At 43.9% G+C, this 17,023-nt stretch overlaps 1 protein-coding gene across 1 annotated transcript; it reads left to right on the top strand.

Moving 5' to 3' along the window:
• Positions 1 to 8,526: 8,526 nt before the first annotated feature.
• waif2 (Wnt-activated inhibitory factor 2) lies at positions 8,527 to 12,067 on the top strand. Its single transcript, XM_047607253.1, has one exon. It carries the CDS (start codon positions 8,811 to 8,813, stop codon positions 9,882 to 9,884), a length of 1,074 nt encoding a protein of 357 aa, XP_047463209.1. The 5' UTR covers positions 8,527 to 8,810; the 3' UTR covers positions 9,885 to 12,067.
• Positions 12,068 to 17,023: the final 4,956 nt, after the last annotated feature.

Genomic DNA, 17,023 nt, shown 5'->3' on the forward strand with positions numbered 1-17,023 from the left:
CAAGAAAAGAAAAGCTGTGAAGCGGTGACGGAGCCATGGTCAGCCAAGACGGATGCACGGAGGGAGCGAAGGCCGACCGGTGTGGTCTGATCCAGCAGACTGCGTATTCTGACAGAAAGTTGTCAGAACACAGTGCATCACAGTTTGCTTGTTTTACGCGGCTGTGTTGCTTCAGGCTTCGGCGTATTCGTGCTGACCACTGCTCGCTGCTGAATGTGCCTACAATGGGCATTTGAGCATCAGAACTGCACCAAGGATCAATGGAAGTCAGCAGAGGTAGTGTGATGCTCTGGGTCATGTTCCTCTGGATGTTATGTTATGTTTTGCCTCACTCTAGCAGGCCCAAAGCCTACCCTTCATAAATAAGCTAAGCTATAAGCTCCATAAATTTACTCTCCAACTCTTGGACAACAGTGACTTCATAAAATCGTAAATTTCAGACTTTCCGATACCACAGAGGAGAAAAAATAAGTTTGGCATACTGTCACCATCTGCTGAACATTAAAAATATGTGCAGCAGCTATTTATTTTTATTTTGGAAGCAGTAATTTCCGAATTTGACAACCCCAAAGTGTCTTGAATGCAGCATAAGCTGCAGCTGGATCTCAAGCATGCTTCCCAAGGCCCAGCCCCACCCTCACTTCTGATGGTGGCTGGTGATGTAAATTTAATTCCGTTGGTAGGCGAACTCAACTAACTGCTCCAACCTGACAATACCCCACATCAACAAGTTTTTTTTTTTTTTTTTTTAATCACGATCAAATGCCAGAAAAGCCCTGCTCTAGACTTGTACCCCCAACCTAGACCCAGACCAGGCACCCCCACCCCATAGCAATGATGCTCATGATGTCAGCTGCCATCCCCAGCAGGATTCACAGACAAAAAAGGTTTAGGAACAACTCAGATTAAAAAAAATAAAATAAAATAAAAACATCACAAGGTGTTGACCTGGCCTCCAAATTGACCAGATCCCAAACTGATCAAGTATCTTGTGGGATGATCCACAGAGGCCCCTCCCCTCAACCCATAGGACTCAAAGGCCCCCACTGTCACCATTGTGTCACCAGACACCACAGGACACCCTCAGAAGGTCCATGTCCATTCTCTGATGAGTCACGACTGTTCTGGAGGAAGGGGGTCATAATGTTACGCCTGATCGGTGTAAGTACAGTACTGATTTCCATTGTTTGGTGTCTACAAACTTTTGCAGACCGGAGTCTTTTGCTGCACAGATCGCCCCGTCGCAGCAGCTACAGCAACATCAATTATTGAGTAAATGAGAAGCGAGGACTCCGTACTCTCCGTGTCCATCTCACCGAGTCCCACCGCCCAGAGACAAACAGCAACAGTTTACTGTGGAAAGTTCACCCTGACTGTGGGTAGAGGTGATGAGCGGTCTGCCTGCTGATGGATGAGTATGAGTCTGCTCGGCCAGACCTGCCAAGCATAAATATTGTCTCTTACTATGCCCCTTCCTTGACAGCCTGATGAAGGAGGGAGGGTTCACTTGGAGAGGCTGAGGGAGCGATGCCAGGCGGGCTGGGTCACGATCCACCAGAAAGTGTATGACTCACTTATTCTGAAAACAGTACTGTTCAGGTACATTCTCTCTTTTTAGAGATTCCAGTATTTACATGGAAAGATTAGTCTTCCAAGTTTGAACGCATTTGTTATCTGATGACCTCCGGAAACTCAAACTCGCGTCTTAAACCAGCCTCTGACCCTGACCCGGTGTTAATCCTGACCTCGGACACCTGTCCAACTCTTGTTGTGCCATCTCAGAGAAAAACCCGACGATTAATAAACATGAGGTTGCAGGATGTGTATCTGTGTTTTATCCTAATACATGTAAACCGAATGGAGACAAAAATACAACAGCCTGGTCCGGGCTCAGTCTGATAGAGGATCAAGGCGCACTCTGTCTGATTAACCCCTTCTAACAGGACTGGCTGCAGTCCAGCGCCCTGACAGTTGATTCACTTTCCAAGGTGTCACCGATACATTTGAGGCTATCAGCAGGAGTGTTTCATCCGCCGTGGGGGCCTCGGTCAGTGACAGCAGGAAGGACAAACAGCGGTCACCGGCACATCAGATATCAAACGTTTTGTAATTCAATCGAAATACAGGCGGCGCGAGCCAAGTATCCATGTCATCCGTTTGTCATGCGATCGTTAGAAACTTCACGTTCATTACGGGCCGCGAAGAGATGTAAGCTAAACCCTGCCGGAGCAGCCGTTATTGTGTAACACTAACCGTTTGGAGCCTTTAAGACTTTTGGGGATTTAAAATGAAACACTGTAATTTAATCTTAATAGCGTCTTGGAAGGTCAGATATCTTCATCGATCAACAAAATCAGTGTTACTGCGCCTGATCTTCAACACTTCCTGAACTATTATTTTCTAGATCTCACCACAAACCATACTACGAATCGTAAAGAGTTTGAGGACTCTGGTAAATGAAGGTAAAACATCCTTCAACTGCAACTTTGAACTGAGATATTACATTTATAGTACATTTATAGTATATATGTGATCTGCTACATAAAAAAAAGAAGAAAACTGACAATAAATATATAAACATCTGCCATGTTATCATCAGATATGGTTTGTTAATCTCCTTTTATATAAGTTTTTCTACTACTACTACTAATGCTTTTATGTTTCAGACCTGTACTGGATGTATAGAATTTTTTACTAATACTAATGAAAAAAGCAATCACATTTTTAAATAAAATATCATCTTTGCTATGTAAATGAATCCACATGTAATCGTTGATGTACCTGAATACCTGCTTTGGAGTTATTTGGAATTGGCATTTTCTTTATTGAGCGGCTGTCTGTGCACGTGTACATGACGTCAACAACAGAGGCACGCCACTGATGATTAGACTCCGAATCGTGCCGCGTTCTACCTTTTTTAACTTCGATCTTCGGTGATCTGTTAAAGTTTGTGTTTTCTGAATTACCGTAACTCACAATGGTTTGCGTCACTGACAAAATTCAAACTGTTGCCCGGAAATTGTGTTTTTGTCTGGGAGACCTTCGTGGCATCTCAAAGGTGTAACTAACTTTGTTTTTACCAACAAATTCCTGGTTTTGCTCCAAAGTTCAGAAAGCACAACTTCCCAGTGCTCAGCCACACTTTGAATTTTGTCCATTGGTGTGTGACGATAATTCAAATACAGCAAGGTTTATTTCCCTGCGGGCAGATATGTTTAGGTCTTAAAGGTTTAAACTATATGGTTAATCATATACACACACACATGTGTGTTGTACTGTGTCTGCATAACCCTCAGACATTAGGTAGTTGTGCTCCTGCCCTCTGATGTTTGATCATATCTTAGGTTACAAACTTAGTGATGACAATAGTTTTGGGCACACAGAGTGATCAGCAGCCACAACTAACTCCTGTGACTGAGTGATTCGGCTTTGTTTAGCCAGTTGTGTCTGTCTGGCTACAGCTCACTCCATTACAAGTCTAAATGACTAATTAATGGTCCCTGGACAGGTGACACCGGCTCCTCGAGATCCATTTACACCCCCCCACCCCCATCCCCAGAGGACTCCGATTGGACTCCGCCGCACTTCTTCACATCTCCCTCCCCTCCGTCCTCTCCTCTCCTCCCCCTCTCCCCTCATTGCTTATTCATTTGGCGGCGGAGTACTGTTTAAGGAGCAGGTCTGTGGATAGACAGATGGACAGATTGAGAGACAGGTGGAGCAGACAAGTCGAGGTGCAGCCTGCATTTGGGATGAGAGGAGGGGGGGGCAAAACGAGTGGGGAGGGGGGTGTGCTACCACTTTACCGGATGGAAGACGGAATAACCATGATCCCCATCTGATTGCAGCCAAAACACACACACACACACACTCTTTTCTGTAGAGTTTTATGTCGGCCCCAGACGGATCGCATAAGGCCGCTCCATGTGTGCGAGTCCTTCAACTTCCTACCTCAGCTGCTCTTTAAAATGACGGACGCTCTCAGACATCCACGCCGCAGAGCAAAGAGAAAGATTAAGGAAGATTGTAGAGGAAACCGCTGTTACTCATGAGCGGCCCTGGCACAAACCTTAGCATCGGTGTGAGCGCGTGTGTGTGTCAGTGCACAAAGCTCCTTGAATCACTTTCATAGCTCAAAGAGTTATTCCCATAAAATCTCTACAGAGGATGACAGAAACTTTCTAACTTATTAAAGTTAGTCCTTTTCATGCCAAACTTAAAGGAGCGCTGCTAATCTGCCAAAGGTAAGAATATAGGCGGAATCCATTAAAATGCAAACTGCGTCAAGGACAAAGACGTTTGACAGAGACAGTTGGGTTTCGTTTGAAGCTGGGTTCATGCGAGGTATTTATGCAAAGGAGACGACCAGTGACCTTCAGTGTTCGGGGTCCGGAGCCAAACATACAATATATCAAAATCAGTTTAAGTGCATGATATATTTAGAATATTATGTCCACTTTACTTTGCCACCAGACACTCTCTTCCAGCGGGTACTAAAGCCTTGTACTTTTCTCCCAAAGTCCATTGATGAAAACTGTACAAATTATTTTACAGAATTTTTTTTTTTTTTTTTTTGTGTTTCAGGTGTTCTCCCTAACTCGTGTCTCTCGTCTTTGTGTGTGTGAGTGTGTTGTAAAGGATTTTTTTTCACACAATCAATTCACATGGTTTAGATGCTGGTCTTTTGTGATCAGGCTTTCCTTGTCACAGACCAGCTGTACAGCTCTCAGAGGGGAAGGTTTATGGTGTATGGTGGTCCAGCTGGGTGGGTGAGTTTTGTGTCTGGATGAGAGGAAGAGGTACTGAAGGTGAGTATGGATTCAATTCAAGAGACTGATAATCTGAGTTAAAACACAGATGCTGGCGTTGAAGGTCCTGCTGAGTTTTTTGGATTTTTTTTGAAAATATTCTTGTGTTCTTTCAGGCCCAGTAGATAAGAAGCATAAAACAGATCCACACTGTGTGTTCGTTGCTCATTTGCCTCTCTCTGCCATGTGAGCCCATCTGCAGGTGTCGGATTAAACACGCGGAAGGACCAGGGTGTTCTGATTTCTTATTTTCCAGTCTCTGCATCTAACAGCGCATTTAGCTCCCGCTCTGCAAACATCAGACCCGAAGCCTTTCCATCCATCAAGCCGGCTGTATTTCTACCCTGGTCTCTCGTCCAACTGGTTCGTTGTGTCTACGTGCTCCCGTCGTCTAAGGTTTTGTTTTCATGTTTCATGTTTTCTCTCCGTGTTCTAGGACACCTCTAGTGCCAGTTCTTACTCCCAGCCTGCCATTTAGAGCCAGCTTTCTACCTGCCTTCCCTGCGTGCAAAAAAAAAACAGCCATCAACACCCTCTGCCTAAACTTCCCCTGCCAATAATAAAATAAATATCGCTTTTCACCACAAACCTAATCTAATGCACCGTGTTGAGTCATTATAAGAGACCTGAGCTCCTAACACCTGCTAACGCTGATCCCCCTCAGGCCTGGAAGGCGTATTTATAAAAAACCTTGCGCGGTGCGTGTACGCCGTGTGTTGTATTGGATATTTTGTCAGCATGTGTCAGTCATGAGCCAGCTGGAGGGAGGATGAAGGAAAGACCAGGTTGGCCGCTAGAACAAGGTTAATGCAGGACGAATGACGCAGCAGGGACGAAAGAAAAAAAAAAAGCTAGATGTGAGTGAAGACTAAAAGAGCAGTGGATGTGTAGTTTTACACGCTCCGCATACAAAACGCAATCACCCGCGTATAATCACATGTAATCACGGCATATTCATCAGCGTCTAGTTTAGCGCGCGGGCCGCATCTGTTGGAAACGACGACGGACCTGAGGAGAGGAGGAAAACTCCGCCGCCAAGGTCACTGGCAAACCGGTCACTCAACTTCAAGTTTACGCACACGAACACTCCCGCTGTAGTCAGGAGATAGGGATGGGCGGCCTTAGGTAAATCAATTACGAGGTTCAGTGTCAAATTGAAGGCCGGGCGGAGGGCACCATTACGGCAGCCGCCACTAAATCAGCTCTCTGCACCGGCAGATAGAGCGGACACCCGTGGAGCAGGGCAAAGGAGTCCTGAGAGGAGGAGAGGAGGACTGAGCAGATGTCCTTGTTTGTTTGCGGGAAGAAATACTACGCGGTACACCTAATAGGCAAAACAACCTGACATTAATATGGCCCTTTGGGCTTATCACGGGCACCAGCGGTAAGGCCGCTTTCCATCACTCGCTATCTCATCCTTTCTGGTTCTCTGCCTCTCCCAGTGTCTATATTTACAGTACATGCCTACCATTTATATGTCCATTGGTTCCTGATAGAGTGCTTTTGAGCGGGACTGCAATCAGCCCCAGACCCAGCGGTGCACATTAATTCTGTCTACTGCGTTCCTGCTGTCCTTTAAAGAAAATGTTTGTGATTCTTTTGGCCTGTCAGAGGATTGTACTCGGCCGCCTTCTTAACATAATGTACCAGCACCAGGTATGCATTTTATTTTCATGGTTTACAGTTTAAGATGCTCACCCTGTCACAGCACACTCTGTTATCTCAATGTGACATTTCTGGGAAAGTGCACAAACTCAGGTCCCTGTCTGGCCTGGATAAAGCCTCGTATGCAACCTCATCCAGTGTTTTTAGGATGGTTTAGGACCTATAGAGGTTACTGGGCAACATCAGCTCCCAAACTCATCAGTGCTGCTGATGCCACAAATCCCTATAGCCACTTTCCACAGTTTGTGCAGAAAGCTGAAAAGGCTGAGGCTTAAATGCGAAGCAGATTGCAGATACACGCTTTTCTTTCCAAGGTTGGGACATACACACACAACACGGTCTGGTGCTCTTCATCTCAGGGCGTGTGTGTAGAAAACACAAACGCACGCACACACACGTACGCAGAGAAAGCCGGAAAAAGAAGAACATTTCAAATGAGGAGATTTGTTGACAGGCCATTGTAGTCGGGTCATTCTGAAGGTTAGAAACCGGAACATATGTGGTACGTGTGGATTCTGTTAAGCAGCCTTTGTTTCTTTACTCTGCGGTGTTGTTTGTCCTTCTCCAATTTATTTTCCTGACTTTTCTTTCCATCCCTCTCTCTGCACTCTTAACTGCACCGCTCTGCCAATCTGGACATATCCACAGTTCTGACCCTTGGACTTACTGTTTCCCTGTCCCAACCTTTAGATCTCGTTTTCTCCACAGCTCAGGCCGTATTTCTTGACAGTTGAAACAAACTAAATCTTCTTCCTCTTTTCTTATTTCTTCTTCTGATGCTTTCCTTTTTGGGCGCCTCTCTTTTCTTCCTTTGAACGCAGAACAATAAAAGGTCCTTTAGAGGTACTAATGCTGCGCGGAGCTGTCCATGGTGCTGAATCTCATCTCATGAGCAAGCACTGTCCCCGTCTCACATGGCACAGTGGGGTAGCGGTTACCACCAACACTGGCAGCAACAAAGTTTTGGGTTCACATCCTCTGGCTGACTGAGCCCCCTCTGTGCGGAGTCTTGCATAGTCTCTCCGGGTACTCCGGGTCTCTCTGGGTATTCCAGCTTCCTGCTCATCAGGTTAATTGGCTGTGAGTGTGAATGGTTGTCTGTGTCTCTCTGTGTTAGCCCTGTGGTAAACTGGCAACCTCTCCAGGGTGTACCGTGCCTCTTGCCTCAATGACAGCTTGGATAGGCTCCAGACACCACTGCGATCCTTCCTTCTCGCTGACCACAAACATATTAAAGTAAACTGATGTTTTCAGTTCTTCCAGTTTATTAAATTGCTTGTTTTTTTCCATTCGTTATAGGAGATGTATGGAAGTTCAGCAATGAGGCGCCCACGTACCAAAGATTCGAGAACCTTATTGCTTAAGTAGAGCATAATTCACTTCGCCCTCATTAGTCCCGGGCTTAAATGTGAAACTCGGTCGTTTCATCTCCTTGTTTCGGGGTAAGTAATGAGACAAAATGACAGCCTCACATTAGTGTCCAGCATTGCATGCCAGAGCTAAACCCCGATTTGGAGGCGGCTTATTTATTCAGGCTCATTGATTTGTTTGCCAGCTCCAACTGTAGACGTGGAGAGCGTGACCAAATCGCCCAAAGCGCGGCTTCTTCCTTTGGCAAAGATGAGCAGGGCCCTATTAAAGAGGTGCCACGTGTAATTGCAGCTCGTAATTTGCAAGGGACATACGGAGCATAAATTAAGGCTGTAATGATGTAAACATACATGAAGAGCAAAGAAAAAAAAACTGTCTTGGAGTTAAATGATCGTACAGCTGCGCAGTAATGATAATTACTACTGGTTAGTCATCCAGATCTGGACACGGTTGTGAACAAATGTGACTACTGGAAATGGCATCATTATTTAGTTCATGGTATTCTAACTTTTACTATCACTAAAATCACTTATGACTTTCAATGACTCATATAGCCATGTTACATTCTTATGCAAGTTCCCCAATGAATTATAAATTAAGACTTGGAAATACTCCAAGTGTCCCATGCATCGCTCTCTCTCTCTCTCTCTCTCTCTCTCTCTCCCTCTCTCTCTCTGTGACAGGCGTCAAAAATACCACCAAGGGAGCAGCAGCTTTCCACTCAGCTACACTCGGCTGTTGTCCACCGCTCCGATGCGTAAATATCCCAGAGAAAACTCGTCTTTTCTCCAAACAGAGACACACAGACCGAGCTGACAATGGATGCAGGCTTTGTCCTATTCTGACTGTTTAAAGTGAGCCACGTCAGACTGGTTCGACTTTAATGCCTGTCAGAGGATTGTACTCGGCACCTTCTTTGCAACAGCCATCGGCAGTTTTTCTTTTTTTTTCCGTTTTAGGACACAAATGAGGGGGAAGATGTGGATATTTTCCAGTGCCGACCACTCAAAGTATGTTTTGTCTATTTGGAATCAGTGGTGTTTGTATTACGCAGCGGTGGTGTGTTTGTTATTGTCGCCGATCAGGGCGGAAGATGCGTGCCCGTATTCCTGCACCTGTGCCAGAGACTCGGGGACGGTGACCTGCGGTGATGGGGAGGACACAGAGGTACCCGGAGACATACCCGAGTGGACGTCCACCTTTATACTTAAGGGGGGAAACATTTCAACTTTACAGCGCGGTGCGTTCACGACGAACGGCACGGAGTTGGAAATGACAACACTGTCGCTGCCCTTTAACGGGATTCAGGCTATTGAACCGTACGCCTTTCTGGGACTTCCCCGGCTGCATTTACTGGATCTGAGCCATAACCAGTTGGAGTCTATCTCGGCCAGGGCTTTCCATGGATTACCGGAGCTGCGCTCCCTCTTCTTGAATCACTCGGTTTTACCTTGCGCCGCGGCGCAGCTCTCCAATGCGCTCAGCGCACAAAGTTTGCGTAACCTCCATAGACTGGAGTTGGCGGGAAACAAGCTGAAGTCTATACCCCTGTCGCGATTTGATATCTATAACCTCCACGTGTTAGTGCTGATAAATAACTCAATAGAGAGCATCGGCTGGGAAAACGTAACCAACCTGTACCAGCAAAGGCGCATGCGCGTGTATTTGTCTTTAAATCCGTTTCGGTGCACCTGTGAACTGGAGGCGTTTTACTATTGGTTGAAGAACTCGTCCCAGTGCCCGGATGCAGGTAGTCTCCTGTGTCGTGAGCCGGAGGCCAGGAGGGGAATCCCCGTGGAGAAGCTCCGGGGGGAGGACGTGGATTGTATGAACGAGAACCTGGAGGCGGTTTCGTACGTGTTCCTCGGTTTAGTGCTGGCTCTGATCGGTGTGGTGTTCCTGATGGTGCTGTACCTCAACCGGGGAGGCATCAAGCGGTGGCTGAACAATATCAGAGAGGCGTGCCGAGACCAGATGGAGGTCTACCATTATCGATACGAGCAGGACTCCGATCCGAGACTGGCCAACGTGGCCGTTTGACCCAGAGAAACACAATATTTAGAGGACACGGAAGAAAAAGTTGTGGCTTTTAAAACCACATCCATTTTCAGCAATTGGCCAAGTCCCTCACTCTGGGAGCCAAAGCCAGTTAAATGACAATAAGACTCTATTAAGTGTTCATTTTGTACAACTGAAGACACTATTGTACATATTGTATCTCCTCTAGACAGGAATGGCTTTCATGCATATTATTACACAGTCCGCTGCTTGTCAGACTCACTTAGTATTATTTATCTTATTAACCAAGTGACAAATATACAGTATTTATATAGAATCTCCAAGCTGAAAAGATGACAGGAAATCTGTGTTATTGCTGGAAAGTGCAGTCCATGAAAACTGTTTAATGGTTTTTCATTCAGCAAAGAACACGCAGCAAGAACAAAATTCATCTTTTAATCTACTGTAATATCGCAATCTACTGCATATTGCAAATATCGACAGGAAAGTGGCAGAGGAAGAGGGATGATGTGTCTGTTGGAGCGTGGAGCAAGCGCTGCTGAAGTAAACGGCTGTATTTCAACATCAGTTCCCAACCTCATCTCCGAGAATAGACTTTAATCACTGAAAATAATACGCATCACTTGACTCCAGGTCAGTTAATGGGCGACAGGGGAAGAGACAGATTGTTACCATGCATGTGACTGTACAGTAGTACACCTAGAAAAACAACCAGAACCTTAATAAAAGTTCAAATAAAAACAGCGAGCTAGCAGTGTTCTTCATGTCAGCATGAGTTATCGCCACTGTCAGGAAGTGATGACTTCATGCAAACTGTGCTGTACATTAACTATAGGAGATGTTTGGAAATCCGCTTGATTTAGGGGCGTAGAGTTCATCCACTCATGCCCTGATCTACTGTAACATGCCACGTCACCGTCAAGGTGAACCAAAGGGGAAAAAAAAGGTCAAGGCCACCTCATCTGCCTCTTTACAAAGCCCCAGGGAGTGTGAGGTCTGCATGGGGAGATACGACAGGAAGGCGCAGCAGCAGTGTTAATGTCATCAGCGGCGTGACTAATAAACCACAGAGAACGAGGATCGACCTGTGAAGTCGGTATCTCTCTGGCTCGCCGCTCATCAGTTCCCTTAACTAAAGGTCTATATGGAGATTACAAGGGTTTCGGATGCAAGGTCAAACACGGAAAAAGACACTGAGTGTCTGACAGAAAGAGCTTATTTAAGTTTTGTGCATAAAAAGTTCACAGACTTTTATATCATAAACAAGTTACAACCTCCGCTGACAACGGCGGCTGGAGAACGAATGCTTGAACAAATTACACTTTGAAACAAGTAGCTGACAGAAGTATCTGCAATCAGTGTGATTTTTAGACCTGATTTCCCTCTCCAATAAATCATATGCAGCAGATTTAAGACAGTGAGGTGAGAAGTAATCCATCATCTACAGAGGACCCGATGTAAATCTCATTTTATTATTTCAGCAGAGCAGGAGGAACCTTTACATAACAATAGATAAATGTGGCACGCTGCCACTTGTTGACATGCCAGCCTGCCATGCACTACACTGTCATGTATATGCAGGCCGAGCTAAAGCTAAGCTAATCATCCGGACAGCAGTGTTCAAGGATAAAAGCATTTGTGCGCTGCATACGCATGTCCCAGGTAACAAGAGTCTACAGTCACACAAGCAGCTTTGCAAGGCTGTACTTTGAGATAACGGCAGTATGCTACCACACTCACACCGGCAGGATGATGTTTAGGAGGTACACTTTTGCTGTGTTCATGTAAGGATGTTTGCTCATCGCCAGTTTACACAGAGGTAGATGGATATGTGATTACTTTTGCAGGTGTTTGGCGAGAAAAGTGAGGACTGGAAAGCGTTTTTCACTCACTTGGCGTTGCCAGGAAAAGCTGAAGGAACATTGAGGGTAGATATTATTTCACGATATCCAAGACTTAGGATCACAACCATGAATGTTTTATGGTAATCCATCTAATAGCTGTCCAATATTTCAGTCTGGCGTGAAGTGATGGACTGACCGGCTGACCAACCTTTTCCATTCAAAGAGCCGCGTCACTGCTGTGCCCGAGGATTAGGTCTATAAGTTTGACACAGTTGATATACAACTACCGATAAAAGTCCATAAAGAGAAACCTGCTGTGTCAAAAGCCGTTGTGTTGCTGTTAGGTTTTAGGATAAGCTTATAGTAGAAATATGTTAGATATTCACTTCACTTTTGATAAATAATTCATAATGTCTAGTTTTAGCTTGGTCTGATCGAGCGTTCTTGACAGAATAAATGTTGGGATGGGATCACATCTTTCTCCTTCTTTCAAAGAATACGGCATCTCCTGAGCAGCTTACGTTCAACTAACTGAACACTAATGATATGTAATCATCTTCTTATCTGTCCAACTTTGATTTAATCTCCTTTATATTTTCTCTGGCCTGTCTTTGTCTCTTCAACCACGAGCCCTTTCTTTTTATTAATGTGACATAAAATTATAATAATATAATAATAAAAGAGGCAGAAGCGACAAAACGTTCTGCTGTCGGCAAAAAACACTTAATTTGTCAAAGCGTTCAGGCTTCCACTCTGCACTCTGGCTGTTCTTTACTTGTCATTGCTCCATTTCTTTGTTCTCCCATTTTTTTCCACACTCTCCTTACAAACACAGCATTTGTCAAGGCTTCCTCTGCGCCCCTACACCTCCCCCTCCCCTCCTCACCCCACCGCCCTCCACCCTCGCTCCTCTTCATCCAGGTAAATGACTTTATCCAGTTGAGTGACTTTGTAAGGACGCGGGGACGGGGCTTTAAGCTGAGCCCAGCACGCGGGCGGAAGAGAAGAGGAAAGATAAAGAAAAGAGTAGAGAAGGGATTCATTAGGAGTTCTTTTAGTCCACACGCCAAATGTCCTTGCCTCATGCAAAGCGATGACTCATCGTCTTGCTCAGCATACGAATGTCCTGGAGGCCAAAACCTGTCTGCATCTTGGTGGAGATGACCGAAATGAACAGGAGGACATCACCTCTATAGATAATAATAGCATACCTCCATCATTCATTTCATAAGAACACTTCCTCCTCGCTATTTCTCTTTGCTATTGAAAAGCTGTAGGTGCTGTGGACTGAAGTCACAGCGACACATAACCAAATGTAAGTAATGTAATGTTTTCTGCCCATCCAGGGGGGAAAAAAATCAATAAATAGTGAGCCGGGATGCTGAAAGTTGAGAAGGCTGGTCTGCTGATTACTGGTTATTGATTGCTGGATGTGTCTCGGCTGCTGTCTAGAGATAAGAGAAGGAGCAGTGGAGCTCGGGGCGGGGAGACGTTGAGAATCAAATCTTCCTGCTTTGAAACAGCTTCGGTTCAGAAACCAAAGTCAAATCAATTACATTACACGCACTCTAATGCTCTTTCTGTTTTCTTTCACCTCTCTATTATTTCTGCTGTTAATGTCCTACACAAACTCATCAAGCAGAAAATTCCTCTGCATCTCAAACTTTCTGCAGCTCTTCGGTTTAAAGCATTAATCAGCTGCACACGGTGACAGCAATTATGAACTAATTACTGGTTTGTTGTTTGAGAGACGGCAGCTGTTAATGTAAATGGAAGAATGGCTCAGTAGAGGAAAAATGGATTAAGAAGCCTGAATCTCCTTTACACCGGGTGGTACAGTCCAGACTGTAGCTTACAGAGCTATGAGGCAGTGTGTATGGGTATGAGATATTTGTTTATTCAGGAGCCAATATTACACACCCGAGAGAGGCAAAAGTAAGTAAACCTCAAGAATTACAGTTAATTTCAAGGCCAAATTAGAGCCCATCTGTTCAGAGTGTGATGAGACTCAAGTGTCGACGACGGGAAGAGGACAACAAACAGAAGCACACAAGTCTGTCTACAAAAGAGTGGTCAAAGGAATAGAACCAAACAGATCATGTAAAGAAACACACCAACGGTTCTGGACTGAGGACTGGGCCACGGTCCAAATGATTCATTTTGAACAAATGATGAACAAATAGAAAAGGATAATGTTTCTGTTTCATGTTTGATTGGGTTGTCTACTGTCGGGACTCGTGTGGCCAAAACAAAAGTCACCACCCAAAAAAAAAAAAAAAAAAAAATAGGTCACGCTCCAATATTTCATTTGACGGCCTTTAGCTTTGATTAGCAGCATTCTCTGTGGCATTGTTTTGATATGTGTGGAAATGCTCTTATTTTCACTATTAAACATAACCCTGAATTCTACTGTTGTTTTTCTTCTATTCTAAAATATTCTAAAATCTAAATCTATTGATTTCACTGGACGTTTAAATGATCAATGTGATCACAATCAATCAGGATTATTTTCCTGCCACATTTCTTCCTCAAAGACGATGGTTCCCCACTATCGTTGCAGTTTTTACGCACTGGACAGTGCTTAAACCGATTTTAATATCCTTAGATGTTTTCTCTGCCAATGATTTGACCCTTCTCAAACAGACTAAGATCTTTTCTATTTTTCCACGACTTCCACATCTCTCCACATGGTTGTTTAAGAAATGAGAAGCTACTCATTGCATCAGTTGGGGTTAAATAACTTGTTGTCAGCTGAAAGATAATCACCCATGCAGTAATTATTCAACAGGAGGCTACTTGCTTAGTTAAATCCAGGTGGTGACTTTTTTTAAGAATGACTTGAACTAATTACTGTTGTAAAAAAAACTTTTTGCAGGCATCTTGTTTTCATATATAATCCCTCTAATAAAATAACTTGTTTTCTTAGACTTTGTGTTTGAAATCAAACTCCAACAGTTGTTGAGTTCAGATCATAGTCAAGTCACAATTTTTCATAGTGAACATATTTCTAAAGGTGCTATTGACATGAAATATTCACCAGGCACTGGTAACAACCCAAGTAATCTATACATAGAAAAAAATAAAATAAATTCAAGAAATTAAGTTATGTGTAATAATGTAAAAGTCGGATGCATTGTTCAGGTGTGATTTTGGCCCATTCTTCCACACGAACAGTCTTTTAATCTTGAAGGTTCTGTGGGCCTCTTCTATGAACTTCTATGATCTTTAGTTCTTTCCATAGATTTTCAATTGGATTCAAGTCAGGTGAGCGGCTGGGCCACTCTAGCAGCTTTATTTTCTTTCTCTAAAGCCAGCTGAGAGTTTCCTTGGCTCTGTGTTTGGGATCATTGTCTTGCTGAAATGTCCACCCTCGTTTCATCTTCATCATTCTGGTAGATGGCAGCAAATCAAGCTCAAGAATGTCTCGGTACATTTTTCCATTCAGCCTCCCATCAATTATACCATATGCAGAAAAACCCACACCATGATGTTCCACCTCCGAACTTCACTGTTGTATGCTGTTCACTGGTGTTTTGGGGGTGATGTGCAGTTCATTTTGTCCTCCAGACATGGTGTGTGTTATGGCATCCAAAGAGTTCAATTTTGAACTCTGTCTTCTGACCAGACTATGTTCTCCCAGTATTTTACTCCCAGGCTTGTCCAAATGTTGTGCAGCAAACTTTAAACGAGCTTCAACATCCTTTTTCTTCAGAAATGGAGTCTTGCATGGTGAGTGTGCATACAGGCCATGGCCGTTGAGTGCATTGTTTATTGTTTTCTTTGAAACAATTGTACCTGCTAATTCCAGGTCTGTCTGAAGCTCTCCACTAAGTGGTCCTTGGCTCTTGGACAACTCCTCTGATAATTATTTTTCACTCCTCTGTCAGAAATCTTGCGAGGAGCACCCGGTCGTCACCGGTTTATGGTCGAATGATGTTCTTTCCACTTCCGGATTACGGTGGTTTTCACTGGAACGTTCAGAAGTTTAGAAATCCTTCTGTAACCAATGCCATCAGAATGTTTTAATAAGGTTGCAAAGGTCTTGAGAGCGTTCTTTGCTTTTACTCATCATGAGATGTTCCTTGTGGGACACCTTAGTAATGACACCTTTTTATAGGCCTTCAGTTTGGACTGAACCAGCTGATATTCATTTGCACTGAGAAGGAGCAGGATGGCTTTCTGATCACAAATGGATTTCAGCTGGTGTCTTGGCTTTCCATGCCTTTTTCCACCTCCCTTCATCTGTGTGTTCAATACTTTTTCCCTCTGTTATTTTATATTATTATACATAACTTAATTAACTTCATAACTGAACTTATTTGTTTTGGTTTCTTTCTATGTATGGGTTACTTGGGTTGGTACCAACACCTGTCATGTCAATAGCACCTTTAGAAATATGTTTACTATGAAAAATAGTGTTGTGTTCAATACTTATTTTACCCACTGTATAGCTGAACCAATCGATACCACTTGATATTCTATCAATATCTGTGTTACAGCAAACAAAGAGAGAATTCCTCTCTCATTACCGTACTATATGCCACATATAGTACAGTAATGGGCCAAATTATACAGTCCGAATTAATAGTAAAACAATTGGCCAAAATGTCAGCTATCACATTTAAATATTCCTAATTAAATCATAACTGTGCTCATTTAAAATGGATTTCTTTCAGACAAGGCCCTTAAAATTAAACATTAATGAAGACTGAATTGCTCACTGTCAGGTATCAGGACAAAACTTCATATATTTTATTTCTTCTAGCTTCACTGTATGTTAATCACTTGCTATTCCACGATACGGGGGAAATAGTTTAATATTCGCCAGGTCTGATTTAATCGTTTTAAAAACCACAGTAAGAAAGTGATGGTGATTCCCTCAGGTAGGACAGCAGAGAGAAGCCGGTGGGGCTCGTTCAGTCACTGCTAAAACCCTGAATACGTGTCAGTGAAGGGTTGGGCATTTGACACCATCTACTTGAAATCAAATGGCAGCTTTCCGGCACAACAGTAATGACACATCATTAGTGGACACCCCCAAAATACTTCCCTCCGGTTTTAATTGTCAGAGCGCAGGCTAACAGGTTCTTATGAGCTTAATTAAGCTTTAATTTGAGCAGTAAAAGGGTTTGTTTGTCACAGGCTAGGTCATTAACTGGCATTCTGGGGCAATGGCGTCACAAATGGAGCTCATTAGAAAGACTCCCAGGAGTCACACCGCCTTTGTCCGGGGTCAGCGTTTGATTTTAAACACACTCTCAGGGAATTGTGCGCATTTGCCATTTCATCATATTATATGACTTACTTCAGACATCC

This window comes from Mugil cephalus, chromosome 15, assembly GCF_022458985.1.
Source record: "Mugil cephalus isolate CIBA_MC_2020 chromosome 15, CIBA_Mcephalus_1.1, whole genome shotgun sequence".
NCBI classification, from domain to species: domain Eukaryota; kingdom Metazoa; phylum Chordata; class Actinopteri; order Mugiliformes; family Mugilidae; genus Mugil; species Mugil cephalus.

What these genes read in the sequence shown, in the direction of transcription:
- waif2 (XM_047607253.1), top strand. Translation starts at nt 8,811, where the DNA reads ATGAGGGGGAAGATGTGGATATTTTCCAGTGCCGACCACTCAAAGTAT.